This window comes from Numida meleagris, chromosome 2 (genome assembly GCF_002078875.1).
Source record: "Numida meleagris isolate 19003 breed g44 Domestic line chromosome 2, NumMel1.0, whole genome shotgun sequence".
NCBI lineage: Eukaryota > Metazoa > Chordata > Aves > Galliformes > Numididae > Numida > Numida meleagris.
In genome coordinates this window covers 114,440,171-114,453,498 of record NC_034410.1, presented here as the reverse complement: position 1 = coordinate 114,453,498, position 13,328 = coordinate 114,440,171, and the positions used below count along the sequence as shown (strand labels likewise).

Here is a 13,328-nt window from a genome sequence, read left to right as displayed (position 1 = left end):
GGTATGGATAATATTCTACTTCCATTATACCAACCAACTCTTTTTCGTATAAGCTCATTTCAATCATAGCTAAATTCCAACAGAAACAGAGCACGTTTTAAACTACAATTTTTGCGAAAAGCACTTGGTCACTCCTGCGTCTTCGGGGTCCTCTGCATGTCTGCTCACCAGGTCAGGCCCCACATGAAGCTCCACATGAACCCTGGCGGCTTTCAAGAACTTCTGAAAGCAGAGTGTGCCCAAAATATGGATTGGACCGGACCCTTAACTTCTACTGCCCCTCTGAAAGACACCTCACATGAACAAATGAAAGTAATGAAAGGAAAAAAAAAAAACCAACAAGGTAAATGAAAGAAAAAAAAAACAATAAAGGAACAAGTCCTGGACTCCTATTTAACACATTTTGTTACTGACAACAGTAGAGACACTGATTATTCCTCATGTTAGAAACGAAAATAGGAGCTAGGACTAGATATGGAACTTGTGTTTCTTTAAAGATAAGGCTCAAAACTAAAATATATTTTTCTTTCTCCCCATGACTGTTGTGTGATGAGCATCCACACAATGTAGCTTAGCCCCATACTGCAGTTTAAAATAATAACGCTTTTCTCAAAGTCATGGGAGGTAGTCCACCAATGAAAACCCACTGTCTGTTCTATCTGCATCAGACCCACAAATGTCCTTTAAAACTGGCACAGCTATACTGTGTTTCCCAAGCTACCAGTTTGCCAGGGTGTACTGACAAAATTCCAAACACCTACATTATTTCTTAACATATAAAACCTTTACGTATTTGAGAACAGCATCTCATACATTGCTAAACATTCATTCAGTCTTCACTTTGTCTTGAAATTGAATTCAACTGTCCTCGGAGTATTCTGAAATGTATTATATTCAATACAAAGAAGCAGCACTGATCAAGATCAGACATAATTTCTCTCTCAGTCTGGGTGATACTGTCATTAACTATTGCGATGATGCACTGACTTCAGTTAATGCAATACTGATGTTCATTTGCCTGTAATCATGCCCTGTATTAGTTTGATTAGACCTACTGAATGTCTGGTTGATGACAAAACCCCATTGATTACACATGGTCTGCTTCTCATTTCCAGTCAAGCTTTCTGCCTTGAGACATGAATAGTTTCATTAATTAGGTGATCCAAGCACGTTGACAAGCATTCAAGATAGTCAGGTTCTGGCATAATACTCCAGGTATTATAGATTCATTCTCCATAGTCAATGAAAATTTGGTTATTCATTTAAATGAAAGCAGAATGAAATCTGCTTGGCATTCCTTACATTTGATTACGGTCCCAGAATATATACAGCACAAATTCCACCTACTTTTAGAGGCAGTTACGCTTCACAAGGAAAGACACGAGTTATTTATCCAGAATATTAAAAAGCCTGGTACTTAAGGAAAATCCCTAAAGAAATCTAAATAACAAGAAGAAAACATGACTAGTTAAAAGGTAGATCTTTCTTCACAAAAAGTTGTGGCTCTAAGTCATGATAGTAAATTGAATTTTCTAATACTTGGAAAAGGACTGAATTAAGATGTTCAGGACATTTCATTCCTGGGGTGGCATTGCTCAGCACGCATCCTATCTTCGATTCCTTCTCTTTTCCTTCCTTTCCTGTCAGGTTGTAGAGAGGCATTTTCAAGTCTTTTCACCAAATTAGGGCTGTAGAGCATTTCTGGCTGCTACTTTTAGTCCCAAGATTAAAATCAGTGGAAGAGGCCTCCCACACCATTCGTGCATCCTAGAAACTGCCTGCTTTGCATCTTAGTGGGGCAGTAATAGAACCACTGGCACAGAAAAGTGTTTTTCATGCCTGTCTCCCTTCTTCCAGCCTTCACAAAATACAGTGCCAAAATCCAGGGACTACTGCTCATGAAGGCTTCACTTCGTTTAGTTATAACAATATACTTCAGTGGTCAGCAGTGAACCTAGACTGGACCTGAATTCCCATTTCTAGAAGTTGGATTTCTGTTTTCCTGCAACAGAATTCTGAGAGCAGTCACACCAAAGGTGTTAAAGACCGCCACCACCAAAAACACTTTTTAATTGCTTACAAATAAAGAGATCAACAGTGGCCATAGTATGAATGGTTTTATTGCCATCTGACATTTTGTAATACATTGTTACCATTCCAGTCCTTAATATGTAGACTAAAAAAATAAACCATAGATCTAAAAGAACACAGTATTAGTTTAACCCATAATCAATACAGAAGTTGACTCAAAGTATGCTACATAGGCACTTCATAAAAATGGGAAAGAGTAATTTAAATCCACGTTTCAAGGATATTTAACACTAAATTCTGAAAGTTACTTCCAATAAACTCAACTACCCACAAAAACTGCTAAGTTTGAGTGCTTTCAAATATCAGCTCACTGAGAGATCCTGTGAATGGATGTACTTACGTATATCAAAGCAGTATTATTCTCTTGTGCTTATTGAGATGTTGCAAACTATATATTCTTCATTTGAAAAACTGTGCAATACTCAATACAAAAGTTAAGTTGGTATTTCTTTTGTTTTAAGTGTAACGCAACTAAAACCGAATACATACACTATTTACAGGGTGTTAAAAAGTTAATAAGGCTGCTTAGTTTTTTAAATCTGACACATTGTACAAATAGGACAGACACACACTAAAAAATGCTGTAGATATTCCCATGAAAGTTCCAAGCTAAGTACTTTGCAAAAATGTCCCAGCTACTTTGAACACTCCATAAGACATTTGAACTGAAGCAGAAGTTACTTCTAAAGCAGTTCTACTCTAGCACAAAGCTGAGGTTTCTGGAGAAGAAACAAGCACTTGATGGGCCTCTATGCAATCTGAAATTTCCCACTGGTGTTAACATCTGTGTCACTGTGCACGCTGTATATTCATTTACACAAACATAAGAAGAAAACAAATCCAATTCTTTCAGAAAAAAAAAGGAAATGTTCCTAATAATGCATTTTCTTCAGGAAAACTCAATGATATATACAGTAAATATATATATATATAAACAACAACAAAACACAATTGTCAGCATACAAAAATATGAGTTCAGTATCTTCTTAAAACTCAAAACCTAATGATGAAAAATCCATGTATCCTGAGACAGGTATGGACTGTGCATCTAACTTACCAATGCCAGTGTACTGCTAGAGTACAATTAGGAATTACCTGCATTTATCAACAATTACAGAGATAAGATACACAAAGCAATGCATTAGCTTGGGAAACTCTCCTGTGTTCATAACATTAAACAAGAACAGTGCAAAGTATGCGTACAATGCTGGCTGACATAACCATGAAGTAAAGTAAGAAGTATGGAGCAATATGTATATACGCTAAAGTTACCAATTTCACAATTTAAACGAAAATACATGAAAGATACTTTCCTTTCTTGAGCATCATGCTTAATCATGATGTGTATACTCACATTCAAGCAATTGTCTTAAATACGTTCATACCACATCTGACAATCAATTAATAAAAAAAAAAATCGGATTGCTTATGAATCTCTCTCCCTAAAAGCAGATCAATAAAAACTGCTTTTTTTTCCCATTAGAGTATTCTAATAAATGAAATATGATTACTATAAATCCTCATAAACTTAATTGTTTTTCCTCTAAAGGAGTAGGAAGGCAGTTCTGATACTACTACTGCCTTGAAAACAAACAATGAAACAACCTCAAAACTCAATGCATTTGCTTAAACCCGTGAAAGCTGTCTAAAGAAACTCTGAAGGCAGCAGCTTTCTCAGCTGTCATGCAATTAGATGGTTGGTTCAGCTGAAAGCAGGAGAATTTATTTTAAAACGGATTCCTAACAAAAAAAATATTTGTCATTTTTTGTATTCATTTACTTTTACAATCTGCGAGCACTATGAAATAAGTCATTTGGGAAACAAGACTGAATCAACCCTCATTTCTTAGAATAAAGGCTGTTTAGCATCCTATTATTTAGCGGTGGTGCTTCCAAAGATCAGCCAAAGATCTTCAGGTCTATCTTAAAATGCGAATTTTCTCCAAGCATGAACCAATGGCAAGATAACTGTTACGTGGCCTTTAAAATCCTTTCCCAGTTGTTAAATCTCTTAGAGACAACCACTGAATTATGGCAGTAAGTATTTGGTTACTATCTCTATAGATCCTTGAATTTATTCCCAGAAGAATTACACTTGTCTTGGATGAAAAAGTAAAAACTCCATACCGAATGCTTTCCCTAAGCCAGTGCAACACATTATCATAAAAATTGGCTGCATAATCTGTTGCAGCAGAAGTAAAGATTTCACAAGCTCTGGGTGTTAGAGTTCTTGTAAATCATCATTCCTGGTCATCTCTTCTTGTCATCTGGATGTCTAAAAATTTACGAGGGGATAAACACAATTCTGTGTAGGGAATTGAATTTTTTTATTCTGCGAGTGCACATTGCGTAAGGAATAAAGACATGTTCTATGCTTTCCAAACAAGAGAAATAGCTTTAGTCATGAACATATGTACATCTATAACTAAAGAATGAGCTCCCTGTATGTCCATCAGTGTTATTAGAAGTCAGATGTGCCAGTGGGCTGTGTTCTGAGATCAGAGGGCAAAATAATAGTCAGAAACACCGCAAAATATTGACTTTTAGGAGAAATTTTGAGAAGTTAGGCACCTAGATTCCACAGACAGTCAATAAGAGGACACGTGCCTCATTTCCTCTGGAAGTCCCCTCTCTACGTTTTACCTCTATGCCCAAGAAACCAGGGCTTAACTCAGCCAGCACCCCTGCTAAACAAGCACATTATTTTGCAGTATAGGTCACCAATGAAGCTCACGGTGCCAAATAAGCTTTTGAAAACTCCCTCAGGAGAAAAAACAATGGAATAAGGAACCAAATTTAGATACAGAAAGAAGAGGCCAAGATTTCAGATGCACGCTCCTGAAACAATAGCTGCAGAATTTGGTCCAGGGACTGGCTCATAACTGTTTGTCCCTCAGCGTTTGCCAGTGTCTGTTACCCTCCACTTTCAAGTGAAAAACAAAGCAGATAATTACCATATTGTACAAGAGACTGTCTGGGCATATTTGCATTCCTACCAGTGTCAATGTGATTTAAAAAAAAAGGGATCCAACCAATTACAATGTGTACCAGATATCGTCTTTTAGGTTGTGTAATTTGCCCTATTACAAGAACTAGTAGCTCTGTTCAGCTAAGAACTGACTTGCCTTACAGTAAAAAAATATATATATAATAAAATTAAATATGCTTCTGGGCAGATCTCATTGCAATATTTGAGCTCACAGCGTGGACTGAGAGCCCTGTTCAGAGCACACCACCCTTGCATGGTCTGTGGCACCATCCCAGGCAGGAGCACGTTATGGCTTCTGCACACTTCTGGTGTCTGAGCAAGCAGAAACTGAAACATTTTGGGCACTTTTGCCTGGAGCAGGGTTTACCCCAGCCAGTACTGCCTCACTAAATAAAGCATATCCCAAAGTATGAGATTCTGACTGGAATAGCAATTCTATAAATCATGACTGATGTACAAGCATTAAGTTGTCCTAGACAAAAAGAGTGAGTTACCAAAGAGTAACGCTTTCTTTATAATCAAGAAGATTAAGTCCCACTGCTTCCAACCAGTACTAAGGAGTGCAGACTCCAAAACACAAAGGATAAATTGTTACCGAAGTGTTTGTTATTGCATGATTTCATCACAGTTTAAAGAAAACATCCTACATTTAAGGTTGGACCAGTAATGGATATGACTACATATACACATATTGAAACTAAAATATATGTGCAGACGTATATATCTGTGGATATATAAAAATATTTATTTTCTTAGCAAAGTTAAAGTCTGTGTAAAAACATTAAGAAAAAGGTAGGAGCCCTAATTCCTCCTTTGGAGAAAAGTAACAAGTCCCCCAGAAATCCTCTCTGCAAGAGTACTTCTTTCAAATTCTCACTTACTTCATTATGGATTAATATCTTTTTTTGAAGATTTCATAAATAATTAGACAAAATTTGGTCCAGAAGTTATTACCACAGCATAACTATAGGCAGCTGCTGTACAAAAAATAAATTTTATTCAAGCACTCTTATCAGTGTATGTCCTGCTCTGACAGAACGTGTAGCTACTGCTACAAGGAGAACTATTTCAGAATAAACTTTTTGCTTTAATATATTCACAATCAAAGCTTCATTTAGGGGCATTTTCTCTGAAAATACTTTGGCTAAAAGAACAGCCAAATCCACATCTATTTTCCCTGGGCCCTCTAAGTACTCAGCACAATTTTCAAAACAAATCTGTCGCAATTATGAACACTCAACAAGAACTGAAATGCTACATAAAACAATACTGACAAAATAAGGGAAATGGTGCATGGAACATCAAAACCCAAACCATGCTTCCACTTAAAACACAGATATTTCCAGTTAAACATAACAATACCGTCTCATCCTCACACTGTCGATTCACTAGTCTAACGCTGTACAAGAATATACACAGCTCTGAAGAACTCTGAAACGCAGAGGAAAAATAATGTAAAACATCCACTATAATTATAATGGCAATGAAAAAGCGGCAAAACATTGCTTCATATGCCATGTAGGTTTCCTTCTAAAAGGGTACAGCAATGGGTTACTTAACACATGGCTGAGTTTACTGTGATTACATGGGGACGTTTATAGAAGTAGTCAGTCTCTAGCCATTAGGCACAAGTTCTGAGATGAGTTTTTAATCTTTCAATCTCATTTACATTATATCCTTGAAACACTGATGTCACTGTTTTCAGAAGTTACGATGCTGACAGGAAAAATAAAAAGGGATTATCAGTGCAAAGGGCCAAATATGAGGTGCATGCTCATTACCAAGCCTAGTTTATTAGGCTTCTATTCCTTCCACAAGAACACATCCTGTGTAGCGTACAAGTGAAGCCATTCTCTCTGAACAAGACATTTGTTTTCAATCTGTTGGCTACGCCTATTGTGTGGCTGAACAAAACACATCAAAATGAACCTGATTCCAGTGTAAAATTCCCAAGGAAGACTCCTGTTCTACTGGCACAAGGCTGGAGGGCACAAATTCCAGAAATGCTTTTAGAAAGTCATTTTTCAATGTCGATAGAGAATATATATATATACGGTATTTCTTTCTTAATCCTGAGTAAAGGTTTTGTTTTTGTTTTTATTTATCAAAGGCCCAGGCACATACTGCTATAGTGCAGTTAGTTTTTGTCATACAGTTCCAGTGTCCTAAAAGCCATTATTTGATTGTTTTCCTCATTCTTCTCCAACTGGTGGTGGTGGCTGGCACAGCTTGTATAGTCTGACAACAACAAAAAAGAAGAAAGTAAACATTACTCTGAGTCATTATTAAAAGAGGTAAATTCAGGTAAATTTAGGAACAAACTAAATCTAAGTCTGTACTGCAAAGTAACAGGTACTTTAATAACATTGATATAAATCCAGTAAAACCTTATTCATGAGCATGATGTTTAAACTGACCATGTTCGTAATAAAGCACACACATCTCTAAGCAATTTAATAAAGACATCTCAATTTAGTCAAAGTTTCATGCTTGTGCATCAAAGACCCCTTTCAGGAGAAAGCAAGTTTCACTAATCCAGTTACCAGCTGTTGCTCTGAATCTCTGAATACTTTTGGAAAAGTTGCTCAGTGATTCCAATTGCCTCAGATTTGGTGTGTTGGTGTAGAATCTGACCTCACTGTAACAATGTCCTATAAAACTGAAGCCATTTGGTCTTGACTTCCAAGAACCCAAACATATCAGACACACGCTATGTAAGCACGAACTCTTCACCACTTCTACATTTATAAAGGATTCTGAATTTCCATTAATGCCTTTTGCATGGACTTATTAGCACTTGCTAACACTTATTAGCAAGTGTTAACGAGTGTTAGAAAAGTTAAACTTATGTTAGGAATACTGAAAATAAGTGGCAGTCATTTTGACCTCAGGGTCATTAAGGGAGACATTTCTTTCTGTAAGCATAACCAGCATACAGTATCTCCACTAAAACAACAGCAAATAGAAATGGCAATAGACATGATCTCATGTGCAGAATACATATTTTCCTTGGGGAAAGTATAGCACTGAAGTAATAACAAAGAAAAGAGTCCGAGTTTGGTGTGGCAAAGAGTAAAACTGTTAGAAAACAAAATGAAGAGACAATGGCACAGCATGTGCATCAATACTTAACACAAAGGGTATGTGACACTGAAATACCATGGCAGAGTAAACAACAACAGGTTTGGTAGGCCAGGATGCAAGAAGGTAATGAATCATACACTGCATTTGCTACTACAGATCTTTATGATGCTCATGGTATCTAAGTTTTCCAAGAATATTTTGCAAATTTGCCTCTTAAACATCACGTTCATTTATGTGACCATATTTTAACTAATCAGGAATTTCAAAATCATACTACAAATCAAGAAAGAAAACAAAAGTCTGAACATGTGGCTGGGACTCTTCAGTCTGGAGAAAACAAGGCCGAGAGGGGACCTCAACCATGTTTACAAATACCTAAAGTGCGAGAGATACAAGTCAGTGGGGATGGACTCTTTTCAGTGGTGAGCAACAGCAATGATAGAACAAGGGGCAATGGGCACAAACTGGAACACAGGAAACATACACACACAAACACAAGGAAGAACTTCAGAGCACTGGTACAGGCTGCCCGAAGAGGCTGTAGATTCTCCTTCTCTGCAGATATTCAAAACCTGCCTGGACACCTACCTGTGCAACCTGCTGTAGGGAACCTGCTTTAGCAGGGGGTTGGGCTAGATGATTTCTAGACATCCCTTTCAACCCCTACAGTTCTGTGATTCTGAGACTCCAGAAGCAATTCCATATCTATGGACTGCTGCTTTCTTGGCATGATGCTTTGCCACTGATGTTATTTGAGGCACTGTCTGCATGGCTGCTCCTGTAAGTACTGCAAGTCTCAACAGTATCTGGGCACATCCTGTCAGATATAGCATCCTGCAAGAGCAGGGCAGGATAGTGGCTGTTCCTTGACTTCACTTGCCATACAAGTTAAGACCCATGGGACACTGACACCATATAGTTGTGGTGGGCCAAATAATTTTTCATTGAAGTCTCATTGGAAGTAATCAGCAGGCAGCATTGCTTCTGGATGGTGAGAACGAGAAGGATCAGTTCTTCAAGCCAAAGAGCAAACACAAACTTGCTTTCAAACCTCCACCCCAATGTGTTTTTAAAAAATCTTTGTGTTGTTCCACACTTTCATCTGGTAGACTCAGAAATGTAGTTATTTAAGATCACATAAGCATTTGTGCAGAAGCCAATAAATTTGACAGAAGCTGTATATAAGCCAAAACACATATACCTCGTATCTTTATACCAATGAGAGAATGAGATGACCTGATCTTTATACAGACAAGTATGTGGAGATAGATGAAACAAGGCTTATTGGAGTTTCTTGATTCGACTGGTGTAATAAAGTAATAAAACTCAAAGCTAACAAAAGACAGGTAGAATGACTGTCAAAATCTCATTTAAGTCAATAACTGCAGCAGGGTTAGTTCAGGGTGAAGCCTTAGCAAAATCCAGTTTCTATGGAACAAGATACAGAAAAGCTCAGTGCAAAAGATCTATGTATTCTTCAGGTTAAAATGGTCATTCTTAAGGTTATTTATCTTTAGAGCAGGTGATGTAGAGGAATTCTGAGGCAAACTGGCAATGAGGCTGCATAAATCCCTAAGATGGTATAGATGAGAAATAGGCTGTCCTGAGTCAGTACATACAGCGGAACTGCCTGAGCTGGTACAAAGAGATCAGCTGAGAAATGACAAAACAGTGGCAACAGCAGAAAACTGAGAACACTGTCAAGAGCCCTTAAATGGAGCCGACTTGAATGGCCAGCCTTTTGCCAGAGTGTCAAAGAACTGAAAACCACAGCAGCAAGAGCATCACTTATGCTGATGACTTATCTGATATTTGTGACTTCTCTCTAATAGTACACAACTTCTTTCTAATAGTATACCAAATGCACAAAATCATGAGGCCAATGAGATATTTCTGTGACATCAATGTTGCTGCTTACTTGCAAGTGTGTCAGATGCACCTGTCCATTCTGCGCTGTAGGTCAAATTCATACTGCTCAAAAGACTCCAAGCAGCTTTTACTGCATAAAGTATTATTTTATGCCTTAGGTTAAGCTAACACAACACTATTGTTCAGGCAGGTTTGATCCTAGGTTGTCTCTAAGTTAATCACTACCATGAGAAGAGATGCCCTCATGCTCTGGTAAAGTCAGTGACAATTGCTGATGGGTTTGCTCTCAAATGAGTACTTTTGTTGTTTCTTATTTAATCTATGTGCCTCTAGATTTTGATGGAGAACTTTGTCTTTGGAAGATGCATTGTTGCAAATGCTCTTTTTCAGCATTATGCTTGATGGATGAAACTATTTCTGAACTTTTTTAATGGCATAAATGGACAAAAAGTGGTGGTACTGCTGCTAAGATTATTTGCTGGCTCAGACAAATATTAGCAGCGTTCTTGGTACTTACTGATACTGATGGTCACTGCCAAAGTTTTGGGTGCCAGTGTGACTGGTTGGCTTGGTCTACCTTCTTTAGTTTGCGTAGAAGCAGAGCATTGCTTCTTTTTGAGTAAGCCATTGTATTATCTGGGTTCTTTTTTTTCCTAGCCCTAGCTAATTACAGTCACCCAAGCGCAAGATAACCTCTACTGCCATTACATGTTTTCATTTTCTCAACATTGATCATTTATCCTCCTTGAGGGTTAAATATAAATTGGACCTATTTAGAAGAAATCTGTAGACAAATAGGTAGATCTTGAATTCTCAGAGTTTATATTAGAATTCGACTTCTGTCCATGTTTGTTAAATGTCCTACCTAGGAAACAAAAATGTGAGGCTCAAAATACTTCTCAGAAAGCAGCTAAAATGGAAATAAATATTTTCTATATGAGTACTGATCCACTCAGTTGCCAGTTCTGTCTCACTGCCATAAGTGGTAGAGGAAGTTGGAGGAGTCCATCTACTCTATCCTTCACAGAGAAAGCAAGACGCATGTATACCCCCCAAAAATGCTGCTATGCGGATTCACTCATACCTTGTACACTTCAGATGCACTTCCTTTCTAGAATGAGATTCAGCACAAAAAAGGCCCAGTGTGCGGTTACTTGTTATAAACAAATCACATGCAGTAGTCTGATTCCCTACTGAAAGAAACTAGGACATCTGAGAAAAGGGAACAAGTTTCATAGGAAGAAAAGGCTCCTGAGTACTACGGGCCAAAATCTAGTCAGAACTCTTTCTTTAAGGCTTTGGATAGTACACATGTTCATTCACATGGTTATCTCTAACAGACATTATTAATTCATTCTTTCCTTCCTTCAATTTTAACATCACAATGAGACTGTTACGTATTCCATCTACCTGCTTAGTTCATTCAATGTGTTTTGATTAGTTAACAACAATACGTTTTGAACTGGTAGAAAGAAAAGGTTTTAATTGGATCTTAGTTAATAAAACCACTAAGACAGAATTAAAAATATTTTGGTTCTTTTTCATTTGTAAATATCATGCTCATTAAGAAACATTTCAGGTATCTGCAATCCATCACAGCATTAGAGAGCTCAATAAATATAGAACACTCACATTTTTCTTGCTAATGGATGTCTCAGAAAGGGACAAAGAGAGACTACATCATCTCTAAAAGTCACAAGAATACAATTTTTCTGAGCTACAGTAGCACAGTATTTCATTAAAATAGGTTAATGGATTTAGTTGAATACTTCCCCCAAACCACTAAACATTGCAAGCGATGAAGGACTTACCCCAGTGTTTTCATAACGAATATGAACTGTATTTCATTTTTCAAGAATGTGCAGGTTTCAAAATGCCACATAGCCTAAACTTCTGCTACTAATTACTTTAATTAAAATGGTATAGCTAAAAATGTAATTGACTCTGTGCACATTAAAAACTAAGCCTTACAATTTAGTACACAGCGCAGTCAATGTTTATTGTTAGCTTTTGAGCTACTAGGACAAAATTTGGCACAACCTAGACAAATCATGATCTAGGATACAAACAATCAGTTACCTTGGAACAGACTGTGGCGTTCGATCCCTCACTCCTAAGTTCTTGGCTGTATTTTGTACTCTTGCACCCTGTAAAAGAAAAAAATTTGGTTCATTAATTGTAGCTCACATGGAAAGTTTTCTGGGCTTTCCAGATGAACATAACAATTGATTATAATTAATCAATACTATGGTCGATGCCCCAGAACAACTCTCCTCTTTGGAAATGAGAAATAAGTTAATTCATAACATTAATTCTCAACTTAAATAAATATATTTTAAGAAGTGTGAAACAGATCATTTGCAACCAAAACAGTTCTGCATTGGTAGCTGTACATGATGTAAAGATGTGTAATAATGACTGATTTAATGAAGCATTAACAGAGAAACACTAAACCTTGTACTCAACTAAAATCTGTTAACCAGGTAATTGAGATGGTACTAGTTCACTTTCATGGGATTGAACAAAAGATGAAAAAGGCTGCCCGGTTACACTACAGGTAGGTTCTCAGCATTTAAGTAAGTTAACATGCCACAGAAAATACTGTTTCTCGACATTTCTTTTTGGAAAAAAATAGTGGCGAAGATGGAGAAAATAGTAATTCTGTAGTCAGAATACAAAAGTAACTTTACTAGCTTTACATCTAGCTCAGTAAGCTCCTCTCCAACAGTGGCAAGAGGAATATGACTACAGAGAAGGCAAACCTAAGTCTTTCCCAAAAAAGTCCCCCAGAATTCAATCACCAGTCACTTGAAATTGTCTGTTCAGCAGAAAGCATGTATTTAATCATTTTCAGTGATTCTCAGCTTTTCTTTCCCATCTCATCTTGAATCCATGAATAACTTTGCATCTATAACATCCTTGTGGAAGTAAATCCACATCTTACGTACAAGGTTAGACTTATGTTCACTTGTTTTGAACCTGCTGGTTTCGTGTGACACCTTTAGTCCTCTACTGGAGGAGACAATGGTCAGCTCCTATCCATCACATAGAAGCCATGTATTTTTTAGACCTCTGTCATAACTGCTTTCCCTCATAAAAGAGAACAATCCTGGATTATTTTGTCTGCCTTTCTGTCCCATCTATAAACTGTTCCTTACCTTTGATCATTTTTTTTCTGTCTCTCTCTGGACCTTTCCCACTATGGTATATCCTCATGGAAAGCATTCGATTCTGTGATCATACAGTTCAAAATGAAGAGTCATAACAACATGATTCTAAGTTTCTGCTTTGTTAC

The 13,328-nt window shown here is 37.2% G+C and overlaps 1 protein-coding gene across 6 annotated transcripts in view; it reads right to left on the bottom strand.

The window, feature by feature from the left end:
* Positions 2,103-13,328, bottom strand: part of PREX2 (phosphatidylinositol-3,4,5-trisphosphate dependent Rac exchange factor 2) — a 181,448-nt gene continuing 170,222 nt past the window's right edge. For all 6 annotated transcript variants that reach the window (XM_021387325.1, XM_021387326.1, XM_021387327.1 and 3 more), the window contains 2 exons: positions 12,113-12,180; positions 2,103-7,318 (listed from right to left, as the gene is read on the bottom strand). In XM_021387325.1, coding sequence (XP_021243000.1) covers positions 7,273-7,318; positions 12,113-12,180 — 114 coding nt within the window. In that variant the 3' untranslated portion in view covers positions 2,103-7,272. The remainder of the gene's footprint in view (positions 7,319-12,112; positions 12,181-13,328) is intronic.